The sequence below is a fragment of the Neoarius graeffei genome, chromosome 4 (assembly GCF_027579695.1).
Source record: "Neoarius graeffei isolate fNeoGra1 chromosome 4, fNeoGra1.pri, whole genome shotgun sequence".
In the NCBI taxonomy this organism is placed as follows: Eukaryota; Metazoa; Chordata; class Actinopteri; order Siluriformes; family Ariidae; genus Neoarius; species Neoarius graeffei.
The window spans coordinates 92173354-92189985 of record NC_083572.1 but is presented as its reverse complement, the minus strand read 5'-3'; the positions used below and the strand labels follow the sequence as shown (position 1 = coordinate 92189985).

The 16632-nt window shown below is 41.5% G+C and overlaps 1 protein-coding gene across 1 annotated transcript in view; it reads right to left on the bottom strand.

Annotated features, from left to right (window-relative positions):
* lrp8 (low density lipoprotein receptor-related protein 8, apolipoprotein e receptor) overlaps window positions 1-16632 on the bottom strand; it is a 685503-nt gene that overhangs the window by 350082 nt on the left and 318789 nt on the right. Inside the window, exon 3 of the mRNA XM_060920013.1 lies at window positions 6134-6256. Within this exon, the coding sequence (XP_060775996.1) occupies window positions 6134-6256 (123 nt within the window). The remainder of the gene's footprint in view (window positions 1-6133; window positions 6257-16632) is intronic.

Here is a 16632-nt window from a genome sequence, read left to right as displayed (position 1 = left end):
TTTATTCTGCCAAGCTGAGATAGAGTTGGATGACAGACAATGACCAATACCCAATTTGTTTGGGAATGAGGCATCACTGACAAATATTTACAAAGCCTTGCCTAACATCTAGTGTAGTGTACATTGTCTTGCAAAAGTATTCAACCCCCTTGGTGTTTGTCCTGTTTTGTTGTATTACAAGCTGGAATTAAAATGGATTTTTGGAGGGTTAGCACAATTTGATTTACACAACATGCCTACCACTTTAAAGGTGCACATTGTTGTTTTATTGTGACACAAACAATAGTTAAGATGAAAAAACAGAAATCTGGAATGTGCATAGGTATTCACCCCCTTTTGTATGAAACCCCTAAATAAGAGCTGGTCCAACCAATTCACTTCATAAGTCACATAATTAGTTGATTAAGAGCCACCTGTGTGCAATCAAAGTGTCACATGATCTGTCACATGATGTCTGTATAAATCAACCTGTTCTGGAAGGACCTTGACTCTGCAACACTATTAAGCAAGCAACATGAGAACCAAGGAGCCTCCAAACAGAGACAAAGTTGTGGAGAAGTATAGATCAGGGTTGGGTTATAAAAAATATCCCAAACTTTGAATATCCCAAGGAGCACCATTAAATCCATTATAGCAAAATGGAAAGAATATGGCACCACTACAAACCTGACAAGAGAAGGCCACCCACCAAAACTCACAGAGCCGGCAAGGGGGGCATTAATCAGAGATGCAACAAAGACACCAAAGATAACACTGAAGGAGCTGCAAAGATCCACAGCGGAGATGGGAGTATCTGTCCACAGGACCACTTTAAGCTATACACGCCACAGAGTGGGGCTTTATGGAAGAGTGTCCAGAAAAAAGTAATTGCTTAAGAAAACATGTTTGGAGTTTGCCCAACAGCATGTGGCAAACTCCCCAAACACATGGAAGAAGATTCTCTGGTCAGATGAGACTAAAATTGATCTTTTTGGCCATCACGGGAAATGCCACGTGTGGCGCAAACCCAACACCCTGAGAACACCATTCCTACAGTGAAGCATGGTGGTGGCAGCATCATGCTGTGGGGATATTTTTCATCTGCAGGGACAGGAAAGCTGGTCAGGACTGAAGGAAAGATGGATGACCTGAAATACAGGGCAATTCTAGAGGAAAACCTGTTTGAGTCAGCCAGAGGTTTGAGACTGGGACGAAGGTTCATGTTCCAGCAGGACAATGACCCTAAACATACTGCTAAAGCGACACTCGAGTGGTTTAAAGGGAAACATTTAAATAACTTAGAATGGCCTAATCAAAGCCCAGACCTCAATCCAATTGAGAATCCGTGGCATAACTTGAAGATTGCTGTACACCAACGCAACCCATCTAACTTGAATGAGTTGGAGCAGTTTTGCCTTGAGGAATGGGCAAAAATCCCAGTGGCTAGATGTGCTAAGCTAATAGAGACATACCCCAAGAGACTTGCAGATGTAATTGCAGCAAAAGGTAACTCTACAAAGTACTGACTTTGAGGGGTGACTACCTATGCACACTCCAGATTTCAGTTTATTCATCTTAATTATTGTTTTTGTCACAATAAGACAACAATTTTCACCTTTAAAGGTTAGATATTAGATTAGATTAGATAAAACTTTATTGATCCCTTTGGGCAGGTTCCCTCAGGGAAATTAAGAAAAGTGGTAGGCATGTTGTGTAAATCAAATGGTGCTAACCCCCCAACAAATCCATTTTAATTCCAGCTTGTAATGAGACAAAACAGGGCATACCCCAAGGGGGGATGAATACTTTTTGCAAGACATTGTAATGCCAGGGCGGCACGGTGGTGTAGTGGTTAGCGCTGTCGCCTCACAGCAAGAAGGTCCGGGTTCAAGCCCCGTGGCCGGTGAGGGCCTTTCTGTGCGGAGTTTGCATGGTGTCCGCGTGGGTTTCCTCCGGGTACTCCGGTTTCCCCCACAGTCCAAAGACATGCAGGTTAGGTTAACTGGTGACTCTAAATTGACCGTAGGTGTGAATGGTTGTCTGTGTGTCAGCCCTGTGATGACCTGGCGACTTGTCCAGGGTGTACCCCACCTCTCGCCCGTAGCCAGCTGGGATAGGCTCCAGCTTGCCTGCGACCTTGTGGAACAGGATAAAGCGGCTAGAGATAATGAGAGATGAGACTGTAATGCTTGAAGCATGCAGTCTGTGTAAATATTGCTGACTAATCATTATTCTTGGTCTGACACTGCACACTTGCAGAAGAGAGTGAAGTGAATATCAGACAGCTGAAGAGGCCTTTAACAGGTGAGTTTCTTTGCTGCATTGTTGCAGCATTTGTGCAGAAGGCTCAGCTGTTCAGCCCCTGGAATATATCTGAGTGCCTCAAGGTTTGATGTTTTGTGTGTCTTGAAATGCTTTTCTGCTCACCGCAATTGTAACTAGGGCTGTCACGATTACCGGTGTACACGGTTACCGCGCTAAAATATTTTGACGGTGACCATAACCTTCTGAGTGTCAAAACCGCGATAGCTTCCATTTTCGCGAGACTTTGAACTTTCGTGCGAGTTTTCCCGCCGTTCGCCACTCAAGTTCACTCACTCACTGTCCGAAGTTCAAGCATGGCGGAAGGAGGAGACTGTGGTGGTCATCAAGATGAAGACATCTATCCGCCTTCCAAGCGGATAAAATCGGAAGTGTGGAAATATTTTGGATATTTCAAAAATTCGGAGGGACAACTTGTTGATGACGGTGCTCCTGCATGTACAGTGTGCAGAAAAAAGGTGTCAGCGAAAGGCAGCAATACATCAAATCTAATGACTCATCTGCGAGACCATCATCAGCATCTGTACAGCAAGTGCAAGGTAGGTTAACATGTATGTTTTAGCTGAAATGCGCAAAGTAACTTTTGACTTTTGACGAGGGAAGATGAAACAATTATTTCCGACTGTCAATAATGTTAGACCTTGATGATAATCTTTATTGTCGAAAGACGGCCACTGCTAGCAGTTTTAAAATGCATCTAGCACTAGCTGTGGTTAGCGCTATTCTGAGGTAAACATCACCATTCTAAGCTAAGTTACACAGCTAAACTTTCATTCGCCACAAGATGGTGAAAATGGATCAGTGAAACACACGAAGTAACGTATGACTTCGGGTCGAGGGAAAATACAACAGTTGTATCCGACTGTCAATAATGTTAAACTTTGATAATGATCTTTATTGCGAAGTGCGCCCACTGCTAGCATTTTAAAATGTGTCTAGCTGTGGTCAGGATCCACTTGTCCACAGTCCAAACTTGAAAACCTGAACCACGCCCACTCAACCTGAGCCACGCCCACTCAAATAACCGTGATAATACCGTACACCGCAATAAATTTGGTCACAATAACCGTCATGTTAAATTTTCATACCGTGACACCCCTAATTGTAACGTTGGTGATTTGAGTTACTGTAGCCTTCTTGTCAGCTTGACTCAGTCCGGCCATTCATCTCTGACCCCTCTCATCAACAAGGAATTTCCACTCACAGAACTGCCACTCACAGGATTTTTTCCCCTGACCATTCTGTGTAAAATCTAGATTGTGTGTTCCTGAGGTCATATTTTTTTTCCACATTCTGATGTTTGATGTGAACATTAACTGAAGCTCTTGACCTGTATCTGCACGGGTTTATGTAGCAGCATTGTGTTGCTGCCACATGATTGGTTGACTGGATCATTGCACAAAAGTGTAGGAGTGAACAATATACGGTATAACAAAAATATACTGATATTTTGGTTTTGAGTCAAATTTTGAAAAATTTGCATTCAATTCAGTGTCAAAGTACAGTAAATATTTAATCAGATTCTAAATGCTTTTGCGCAAATCCTGATTATAGTTTTAAATATGTTGACGACTGTCTTTTCCTCAGTGAACTGTGAGATAGAGTTATACTGCAAATACTACAGTTGATTGAAGGTCCATGTTGGATATATATATATATATATATATATATATATATATATATATATATATATATATATATTAGTGCTGTCAAGCGATTAAAATATTTAATCGCGATTAATGTTGCGACTGTCATAGTTAACTCGCGATTAATCGCAATTTAATCGCACATTTTTGTCACATGAAAAACCATGTAATTCTCTGATCAGCATAAAAAAGTGAATGGGCTTGCTCACCGTTCGAACTACGGGGGTACTCGGGGGATCCGAGATCCCCTGAAACAGACATGAGATCCCTTGAAAACATGATTTGGGAAATGTTGGGGGGTCTCTAAAATATTGGCAAAATGATGTTTATTGACATAGCAATCATGTGTAACGGGAAGCATTTGCATATCCGAAGTGAGCGCGCGATGGAGATCCGCGTTCTGAGACAAGCGCAAGCACACCCCCCAAGGGAAAAAAAAGGGACCCCCAAAAATATCGGCATAGTTCGAACACTGGTTGTACCAATGTTTTTTTTTTTTTATTGCAGAGCATAACACGTCTTGTCACAGCCACTGCAAAGTCGGGCTGGAGCCGCCGATGGGAAAACGAAACCTAAGCCAAGCACCGTGGCTCTCCGGGGGAGGGCAGAGGACTCTGGCTGTGCGGGGCGTGGCATCATGTCACAGAGTGTTAATCTCGCAATAAAAAAAATTATCGCCGTTAAAATTGAGTCAAGTTAACGCGTTAATAATGCGACATTTTTGACAGCACTAATATATATATATATATATATATATATATATATATATATATATATATATATATATATATGTATGTGTATGTTATTTACCAGCTGGGTCCGTATTGTGAAATACCATGACTGAGGTCTTGAAAGTACTGAGCGAGGCCCTCTGGGCCGTCATTTTGAATCCTTATTCACGGCTGTAATGCAAATTGCTTCCTCCTCGGTATACAAGTGCACTTCCTTGGCAGGAAAAAAACTACATTTTGCTGCCTATGTAGTCCCCTATTTATACAAATAGGAGTCATTCAGGATTCAGCCATGTTTTTACTCAGCGTTAGCAACAGTTACAGGTTTTTAGCTTTCTCCTGAAATGTTTTCTTTTATTTCTTCTTCCTCAGGGTAGTAAAACTCGCTTTCGCTGTGAAGACTGTCACTATCACTATCCATACTGTAAAATTAATGCTATTATGCTGAGAAATGCTGGCAAAAATTTACAAGATTTTTGATAAAAATCTTATAAATAAATCTTATAAAAAAGATAAATGTTAACAAAAATTGCTATTTTGTTTGTTGTTGTGAACAAGTGAGTCGCTAGAGGTCCATAACTGAGGTCTGTACCATAGGATACGGACCCGCTCGCCAGCCAATCAGAGTGCAGGATTTGATGGAAACCGGACTGCGAAAAAAATAATTAACAGCTATTCCACAAAATCGAGTCGTACATGAGCTGACAGCCAACAAGGCATGTAGCTCCGAGTTGGTGGAATAACTGTTTTATTCTATCCCCAGTCACTGGATTTTGAGAAACAGAGCATTTTTATTTTTAGCAAATTTGATAAATAAAAACATTATACAAAACGTCCGACAAAATAATTTCTGCTTAAATGTATTGCATTTTTAGGGGTTTTGTTTTCGAGTAGAGTTTTTATTTCATCCTTGATTGGTTCAGCAACGCACACCGCCATTTTGTTTTTCTCTACTCATGGTATATAAGCTGATAGCCTAGTAGTAGAGTAGCCAATCAGAGCACGCGATTGCTCATATCCAGTGAATGTGGATAGAATAATATTCGTTATAAATGCACTGAGGGGCGGCACGGTGGTGTAGTGGTTAGCGCTGTCGCCTCACAGCAAGAAGGTCCTGGGTTCGAGCCCCGGGGCCGGCGAGGGCCTTTCTGTGTGGAGTTTGCATGTTCTCCCCGTGTCCGCGTGGGTTTCCTCCGGGTGCTCCGGTTTCCCCCACAGTCCAAAGACATGCAGGTTAGGTTAACTGGTGACTCTAAATTGACCGTAGGTGTGAGTGTGAATGGTTGTCTGTGTCTATGTGTCAGCCCTGTGATGACCTGGCGACTTGTCCAGGGTGTACCCCGCCTTTCGCCCGTAGTCAGCTGGGATAGGCTCCAGCTTGCCTGCGACCCTGTAGAAGGATAAAGCGGCTAGAGATAATGAGATGAGATAAATGCACTGACACGCATCACTTACTGCAGGTAGAGTCAGCTTCATCGGATCCATCTAGACACTCAGGCTCTCCATCACACTTCCAGCGAGCTGGCACACACTGTCCATTCTTACAAGTAAAGTCTGACGAAGAACATGTGATCTTCACTGCACCAAAAAAAGACAAAAAAGAGGGATTATTTTATGATAAAAAAAGCTTATGTTTTTACTACAGTCAAATCATATTCACATTAGATATACTGTCTGTTCTATTTTCTATAAAACTCTCTGCACATCATTTGAACCCTCTAAAACTGGAACATTTCACAAATTGAGAAAAGTCTCTATTCCATTTCACTGACAATAGCTGCCCTGGAGTACAAAAGAGAAAGGAAACATACGCAGTAAAAGCTATATCTATATATATTGCCTCCTGCTTGGGCTCCAAATTACAAACGACAAACTAAATGTGCCTTAATGTGCCTTTACTGGCATCTCCTCTCCTGTTAAGTCCTTTACCTTGAGAACAGGCCTTCATTGAACTGAATGACTGCTCCTTTGAGACCCATTATAGCAGCATAGGTATATATTATAGTGGGTCCATAAATAATACAGGGTGGTTGTGAGTGTGTATGTGTCCAGGAATGTGTGGAGTGATATAAAAAAAAAAAAAAGATTGGGAAGCCGTGAAATTTATAGCAAGTGTAAAAGAACCCATGAGAGGCTCTGGCTAATCAATCAACAGATAGGGCCATCAAGAAGAACATCACTGAGTAATAGTACAAAAATTTATACCAGTTTGAACTAATCATGTAGTATGGTGTCAAAAGCCAGAATATACTGATTAGACCGTTTATCAAAATCACCGATAAATGTAATGTAGCATTTAAAAGTTCTTGGAGTCCTTTACATCAGCATTGGTGTTTCAGAGCTTTTTATACCCGTGTTATGGATTCCAATAAGAGAGTATATATAGAGGATATTACACTACCGTTCAAAAGTTTGGGGTCACCCAGACAATTTTGTGTTTTCCATGAAAAGTCACACTTTTATTTACCACCATAAGTTGTAAAATGAATAGAAAACATTAGTCAAGACATTTTTCTGGCCATTTTGAGCATTTAATCGACCCCACAAATGTGATGCTCCAGAAACTCAGGCTACATCCACACGACAACGGCAACGAGATGTTATTTAAAAAAATATCGCGTCCAAATGGGCAACGATCAGTAAAATATCAGGTCCATATGGCAACGCAACGCTTGCTGAAAACGATGCAATACACATGCCACACCTCTAGGGGCGCTGTAAGACGGTCCCTTCGGAGACACCAGAACAATAGAAGAAGTAAGGACGCATGCGCATAAACTATTATGCGCGAGACTTCATATTAGCCACAAAGTCAGAAAAATCTGTTCGTAAAATTACGTTATAATGACCAAATACAATGAAAAGTATTTTTCCAGTCTCACCTGTGAAAGGTAATCCCATGTGATCTCGTTTGGACGGCAAACCTGTTGGTACAGTTAAACGCAGCACATGAATGAGGCATCTTTATTCTCCGCTTTGACCTATCCAATATGGTGGCAAGGATGACGTATGATTCTACGTGGAAGGCGGCGTCTTTAATGGTCCGGAATAAATTGAATGCTACACGTTGATGGATTAATTTGTTCTTCTACGCCCTTTTTGAGGAATGTATTGTAGGACTTAAACCAACATCTGAAGAGGTGAGATCGCTCCTTTTTTTCCCCTATTTTTGCTGGCGGGATTGACTCTGCCTTAAGGGCTATTCTCTCTCTCTCTCTCTCTCTCTCTCTCACTTTGCACCATTACACAATAAATATTCACAGTGAAAATATTTTGTAAGCGCGTTTCATGAACCAAGTTATAGGATTTGTTGACAACTCGCATCGAGTTCGTTACACTTCTACCCGGCGTGAAGCACTCACAGTCATGTGGTTGTGACGTCATCGTAAACAAATCCATTCTACTCATCCAGACGACTTCGCAACGGCAACGTTGCCAGATCTTTCCACTCTGGAACCCGTTCTCAAAAGATTGCGTTTTGGGGCACCCAAAACACCGGTGTCATGTGGACGCCAGGCCGAAACGATAAACAATTGTATCGGATTGACCTGAATCCGTTGCCGTGTAGACAGGGCCTCAATCTGCTCAAAGGAAGGTCAGTTTTATAGCTTCTCTAAAGAGCTAAACTGTTTTCAGCTGTGCTAACATGATTGTACAAGGGTTTTCTAATCATCCATTAGCCTTCTGAGGCAATGAGCAAACACATTGTACCATTAGAACACTGGAGTGAGAGTTGCTGGAAATGGGCCTCTATACACCTATGGAGATATTGCACCAAAAACCAGACATTTGCAGCTAGAATAGTCATTTACCACATTAGCAATGTATAGAGTGGATTTCTGATTAGTTTAAAGTGATCTTCATTGAAAAGAACAGTGCTTTTCTTTCAAAAATAAGGACATTTCAAAGTGACCCCAAACTTTTGAACGGTAGTGTACGGTACATGGTGGGGTGAAGATATTAAGTTCATCTTCAAGTGGTGAACATGTGTCATGAGTGAATGAAGCGAATGAGTGATATATTTTTCAACATGAGAAGATAAACTTCAGATCTTTGTGCCACCATGTAATATGACACATCCACAAAAAAATGCAAGTTAATCGAAATAATTAACATTTTTAACTGGTTTGCCATTTTTGACAACGTGCATCCAGTCAGGGAAAACACTGGGAGTGACGTCACTGGAATGAAATATCAGGAATTATTATACATACAGGACACTTTTTCGGTAGAATAAAAACATGTGTTCTATTCCCTTCTAGCAGGTTTCATTCATTTGGTTCGATAGCATGCGATATTATTATCATATCGCTTATCCTGTGTGTATACCCAACGGAGAATGAGTGTTAAATATGGTTTATGATATTTCATGGTTGTCAAGACAACATGACATCACACATCAGAGCTGATGCGAATATTCAGTGAGAACGTTTTCTGCTGCACGTGCGCACAAGCATTTCTTTGTTCACCGGGAAAGGGAAAGACGCATTGAACATCCGAAAGGCTACCGACACTTCATTAGATATTCTTCACACATAATTACAAGTAGTGGTGAACTGGTACTATTAGAGCTGGGACTTGAGCTCAGGTAAAACTTAGCCAGACACACCAAAAAAGCAACAGGGCAATGAATTTTGCAAGGGATTAGCAGCAGGCTGCCAGGTCGCTTCGTTGTGTGTAGTTGTCAATGTTGATTTTAAAAGTAACTCAGTAAATTACACAGGGAAATGAATACTTAAGTCTGAGTGAAAAATACTGTAGCAAGCGTGCAGCGTGGAAGAAGAATCGAGAGACAGAAATCTTCGTTTCTCAGTCATTAGCCTGTGCTACTTGAACTCTATAGCATTGGCTTGACCGGTTTATTAGCATTTGCTAACACTACTGCTGAATGCTACACTGGCTGGAAGGTGACTTCACTGCCGTGCTGACTGCGCCAACCCGCAGGTAAGCTAGTGTTGGCCTTCGAGAATGGTGATATGTTTGGGCCTTCTCTGAAGGCCCTGATGGTTCGCCTCCGTTTACAAGAGAAAAACATACCAACGGACATCGAAAAACTGGAAAAGAGAGTGTGTATGTATAATAATAATAATAATAATAATAATAATAATAATAATAATAATATTGGCTGGCTTTTTTTTCATGGTATATCAGATATACCGGGTAGCTCATTCAGCTAGCATGATATTGAACTTGTCTTCAACTTGCTCAATATCATGCTAGCTGAATGGAATATATCTGATATATAACTCAATGCCAGCCAATATAATTTAATTATCATACAGTTGTGCTTGAAAGTTTGTGAACCCTTTAGAATTTTCTACATTTCTGCATAAATATGACCTAAAACATCATCAGATTTTCACACAAGTCCTAAAAGTAGATAAAGAGAACCCAGTTAAACAAATGAGACAAAAATATTATACTTGGTCATTTATTTATTAAGGAAAATGATCCAATATTACATATCTGTGAGTGGCAAAAGTATGTGAACCTCTAGGATTAGCAGTTAATTTGAAGGTGAAATTAGAGTCAGATGTTTTCAATCAGTGGGATGACAATCAGGTGTGAGTGGGCACCCTGTTTTATTTAAAGAACAGGGATCTATCAAAGGTGGGGTTTACATTAGACCATATCAGCGGATCATCAGATTAACGTTTTTAAAACGATTAGTGTGCACACAGCAACACCAATACACGATTCGTGTGCACACAGCAACACCAATACATGGATACGCTCGGCTCTGCAGGCATCCTGCGCTCCAAATCACTCCGCCCTGAACAGCGAGTGCCCTCTGGAGGGTGCGCACTCCGGCCCTGCGCAGCTCACAGAGCGCGCGAGTGAAGTGCACAAGCAGTGATTCGGGACTGAGCCGCTGTGTGTGTGATCCCAGCGCATATCACTTACCACTTGCAAGTGGAAGGATGGCAAGCCTAAAGACAATCATAACTACACAATGGGCAGTATTTGCATCAGTATTTGCAGTATTTTCATACTTTTATACTCTTTAATGAAAGGTGATACAAGGCGGAAGTCCGCGCCGTTTTTCAGCAGTTGCGTCACATGACCAACGCCAGCAAATCAGGAAGGTGGATGTCACAGTGACGTTGTCCAATGACGACGCCAGCTAGAGCTCAGCACAGCGTATCCGCGTATCTCAATGTTTACACAGCACCGGACCAGACACGATCTGGATTGAATACGTGGACGCTGGCGGATTCCCGTTTCCCGGCGTTTCCAGGCGTTTTAATGTAAACAGACAGTGCATCCGCGAAGAAAACGAGACAGATACGGTCTAATGTAAACTTGGCCAAAGTCTGATCTTCACAACACATGTTTGTGGAAGTGTATCATGGCACGAACAAAGGAGATTTCTGAGGACCTTAGAAAAAGTGTTGTTGATGCTCATCAGGCTGGAAAAGGTTACAAAACCATCTCTAAAGAGTTTGGACTCCACCAATCCACAGTCAGACAGATTGTGTACAAATGGAGGAAATTCAAGACCATTGTTACCCTCCCCAGGAGTGGTCGACCAACAAAGATCACTCCAAGAGCAAGGTGTGTAATAGTCGTCGAAGTCACAAAGGACCCCAGGGTAACTTCTAAGCAACTGAAGGCCTCTCTCACATTGGCTAATGTTAATGTTCATGAGTCCACCATCAGGAGAACACTGAACAACAATGGTGTGCATGGCAGGGTTGCAAGGAGAAAGCCACTGCTCTCCAAAAAGAACATTGCTGCTCGTCTGCACTTTGCTAAAGATCATGTGGACAAGCCAGAAGGCTATTGGAAAAATGTTTTGTGGATGGATGAGACCAAAATGGAATTTTTTGGTTTAAATGAGAAGCATTATGTTTGGAGAAAGGGAAACACTGCATTCCAGCATAAGAACCTTATCCCATCTGTGAAACATGGTGGTGGTAGTATCATGGTTTGGGCCTGTTCTGCTGCATCCGGGCCAGGACAGCTTGCCATCATTGATGGAACAATGAATTCTGAATTATAAAGGCAAATTCTAAAGGAAATTGTCAGGACATCTGTCCATGAACTGAGGCCCTGTCCACACGGCAACGGATTCAGGTGAATCTGATAAAATTGTTTATCATTTTGGCCTGGCCTCCACACAGCACCGGCGTTTTGGGTGCCCCAAAACGAAATCTTTTGAGAACGGGTTCCAGAGTGGACAGATCTAGCAACGGCGCCATTGCGAAGTTGTCTGGATGAGTAGAACGGATTTGTTTACGATGACGTCACAACCACATGTGCTTCACGCCAGGTAGAAGTGTAACGAACTCGATGCGAGTTGTCAACAAATTCTATAACTTTGTTCATGAAATGCGCTTACAAAATATTTTCACTGTGAATATTTATTGTGTAATGGTGCAAAGTGAGAGAGAGAGAGTCAATCCCGCCAGCAAAAATAGGGAAAAAAAGGAGTGATCTCACCTCTTCAGATGTTGGTTTAAGTCCTACAATACATTCCTCAAAAAGGGCGCAGAAGAAAAAATTAATCCATCAACGTGTAGCATTCAATTTATTCCGGACCACTAAAGACGCCGCCTTCCGCGTAGAATCATACGTCATCCTCGCCGCCATATTGGATGGGTCAAAGCGGAGAATAAAGATGCCTCATTCATGTGCTGCATTTAACTGTACCAACAGGTTTGCTGTCCAAACGAGATCACATGGGATTGCCTTTCACAGGTGAGACTGGAAAAATACTTTTCATTGTATTTGGTCATTATAATGTAATTTTACGAACAGATTTTTCTGACTTTGTGGCTAATATGAAGTCTCGCGCATAATAGTTTATGCGCATGCGTCCTTACTTCTTCTATTGTTGTGGTGTCTCTGATGGGACCGTCTTACAGCACCCCTAGAGGTGTGGCATGTGTATTGCATCGTTTTCAGCAAGCATTGCGTTGCCATATGGACCTGATATTTTACTGATCCGTTGCCCATGTGGACGCGATATATTTTTTTAATAACATCTCGTTGCCGTTGTCGTGTGGATGTAGCCTGAATCTCAAGAGAAGGCGGGTCATGCAGCAAGACAACGACCCTAAGCACACAAGTCGTTCTACCAAAGAATGGTTAAAGAAGAATAAAGTTAATGTTTTGGAATGGCCAAGTCAAAGTCCTGACCTTAATCCAATCGAAATGTTGTGGAAGGACATGAAGCGAGCAGTTCATGTGAGGAAACCCACCAACATCCCAGAGTTGAAGCTGTTCTGTACGGAGGAACGGGCTAAAATTCCTCCAAGCTGGTGTGCAGGACTGATCAACAGTTACCGGAAACGTTTAGTTGCAGTTATTGCTGCACAAGGGGGTCACACCAGATACTGAAAGCAAAGGTTCACATACTTTTGCCACTCACAGATATGTAATATTGGATCATTTTCATCAATAAATAAATGACCAAGTATAATATTTTTGTCTCATTTGTTTAACTGGGTTCTCTTTATCTACTTTTAGGACTTGTGTGAAAATCTGATTATGTTTTAGGTCATATTTATACAGAAATAAAGAAAATTCTAAAGGTTCACAAACTTTCAAGCACCACTTGAAAGCACCACTTATGGGCCACTTTTCCCATGGAATAAAAACATGTATTCTCTTCCCTTCTAGCGGATGGAATGCAATATTATCATATTGCATATCCTCCATGTATTATGCCACTCTCTCCAATGGAGAATGAGCGTGCAATATTATTATAATATTTCATACTGTCAAGACAACACAACGTCACATGCAAAGATCCAGTGACAAAACTTTGCTGTTGTGCATACGCACAATCATTTCTTTGTCATCCGGGAGAGAGAGAGAGAGAAGACGGGGTTAATTCAGTGCTCGGTTTAAGCATTAAATAAATAAACTGAAATTAAAGATACACTGAACACACGAAAGGCTACCAAAACTTCATTATATATTCTTCACGCATACTTACAAGAGAAAAAACAGACCAACGGACATCAAAAAATTGGAAAAGAGACACATTGGAGATGTAAAACTTCTGTGCTAGGGAGTGCTGTGACAGTCTGTTCACAAACATGGCCATGAGGTTTGCTTCATTAAAAGCCAAAGGTTTAAAGAGAAAGATACGCTGAACACCCGGAAGGCTACCCGAACTTCCCTGGATATGCTTCACGCATTTAATCTTCCGCATTAAATATATAGAAAAACTGGAAGAGAGACACGTCAGAGACATCAATCTTCCACAGTAGCAAGTGACTGACAGTTTATATACAAACATGGCTGCGAGATTTGCTTCATTAAAAAGCCGAAGAGTTAAAGAGAAAGACGCACTGAACACCTGAAAGGCTACAAAAACTTCACTGGATATTCTTCATGCATATTTACAAAAGAAAAACATATCAACAGACATCAAAAAACTGGAAAAGAGTCCAAAGACACTCACATTCACACACTATGGGCAATTTAGAGTCACCAGTTAACCTAACCTGCATGTCTTTGGACTGTGGGGGAAACCGGAGCACCCGGAGGAAACCCACCCGGACACGGGGAGAACATGCAAACTCCGCACAGAAAGGCCCTCGCCGGCCACGGGGCTCGAACCCAGACCTTCTTGCTGTGAGGCAACAGCGCTAACCACTACACCACCGTGCCACCTATACTAGACATATCAGGTGAAAATTCAATTCATTTGAGCTCATTAACCAACGAGCTCAAATGTTTTTTTTCTAAATAACTTTTTTTTCAAGATATTTACATGGAAATTAGCAGGAAGAGAGATGGTTATATACTGAATACAAAGATTGAAAAATCAGTAAAAACAAATTATGTAAATTAGCATTTAATTAGTATTAATGATGCTAATTAGGTAAAAACGTTAAATCGGTACATTCTCTTCTTCAAAGTTTCACCAAATGGCTTTATTTGTGCAATATAAAGCTGATCTTAACTCTCATTTATACATCACAAAGAAGGAGAAATCAATGTTAATTATAAAATATGCATAAATAAGCATTGAATATCATTCACATCTACCATTCTCTTTCAAAATAAAAAAGTAATAAAATATTAGTTCTAGGGCGGCACGGTGGTGTAGTGGTTAGCGCTGTCGCCTCACAGTAAGAAGGTCCGGGTTCGATCCCCGTGGCCGGCGAGGGCCTTTCTGTGCGGAGTTTGCATGTTCTCCCCGTGTCCGGGTGGGTTTCCTCCGGGTGCTCCGGTTTCCCCCACAGTCCAAAGACATGCAGGTTAGGTTAACTGGTGACTCTAAATTGCCCATAGTGTGTGAATGTGAGTGTGAATGGTTGTCTGTGTCTATGTGTCAGCCCTGTGATGACCTGGCGACTTGTCCAGGGTGTACCCCGCCTTTCACCCGTAGTCAGCTGGGATAGGCTCCAGCTTGCCTGCAACCCTGTAGAACAGGATAAAGCGGCTAGAGATAATGAGAATGAGATGCGATATTAGTTCTAATCCCCTCTTTGTGCTCTATAAGCCTTTGTATTTCTAAATAGAGCCTACTAGTGTTTACATGAAAGAATATAAACGATTATTTCGATTAATATTCACAGATTTCAAGGCGAACCTTGAAAAAACTGTGTGAGCCACATCCAATAAACAATTCACATTAATTGAATTGAAATTGACACTCGTGTTTCTGACTTCCGTTTTTTTTTTAAATCTCATTCCGACCCCTAAGATCTCAATATTTTTCATCAAAACAACTCCAGTTATATTCTAAAATAGTTATTTATTTACATGAATCAGTTTGATTTGAAAAACATAAGTCGGTCCAGCTATGAAAACTCACTTCAAAGTCTCCCCTGAAGCATAACATCAAAACTAGTTGACGGAAAACTTTCCTGAATATTTCATCAGAAACAGTGAGAGTAAGAGAACATCCCTATAGAAGTTATCTGATTGATATTCACGAGTAATCCAGTCAGAAACCGGTCAGAAGAGAGAGAGAGAGAGAGAGCCTGATCGCTTTCCCATGACTCAAAAATCACCGGCAGTTTTCTGACGTCACGCGAGCAGAGTGGACTCCGTTGTACCAATTTCAACCCGCCGTTACTCCCAAAGTACTGAACAGATCTTAACAAGATATGTTTTCTTGGAAAGCAGAAGTTATAAGCTTTTTAATGATGGTATTCAGGATAGAAAAAATTCAAGTGTTAAGCAATGACAGATTTGGAAACTCGGATGAGCGTCTGCATGCACAATTTTCACAGCATGGTCAGCGAGCGTCTGATAATGCCTACTTATACATCAACACACTGCATTAAATGGCTGCTTGTAAGCCATTCCATCAGGACCTTTAACGTTGTGGAAATGAGAAGATATAAACCAGAAAATAGTATAAACACTGTCAAACGTTATGTGAGATAAACACTTTTTATGAAAGTAACAGTGCTGAAATCCATGCCCAAGTGTCTCCCAACAGCCCAAGATCATTTCATCTCAGCCTTTTCTATCTTCAGCACCTACTCTCCGACAAAAGCAGGAGCTTTAGCACTTCTCTTCCTTATCTACCTTTAAAACCAGGAGTGCAGGGCTATGGGTTCAGTCCCTCTCCGGATTACAAAACGAGGTGGTCAGCTAGCGGCGAGCCCCTGTTAATTACCAAAGGTCCTTCACCAGCCTTATCTCAAGGACGAAGCCCCAGTCTGCTACCTTCTATACTTTTCAGTTGGATTATAGTGCTCTTAAGAAAAGGCTTTGAGGTTACAAAATGTGTTTTAATTATCCAGAACAGCAGAAAATGTGGTACGAAGCATAGCCAGATGCTGTTGATTTTAGAGAGCACATGCAGGACAGCAGGACTGGTGGTGGGCTGCTTATGTTGAAGGTTAAAAAAAAAAAAAAATGCCAGCCAGCAGAATTGCTGATTTGAGTAAATTTCCCTTGGTGTTGAGGCACAGCTTGCTTCAGAGGCAGACGCTGTGTTTCGCATCAGCTTTCCAGCTGAGGCACTGATTATGACGTAC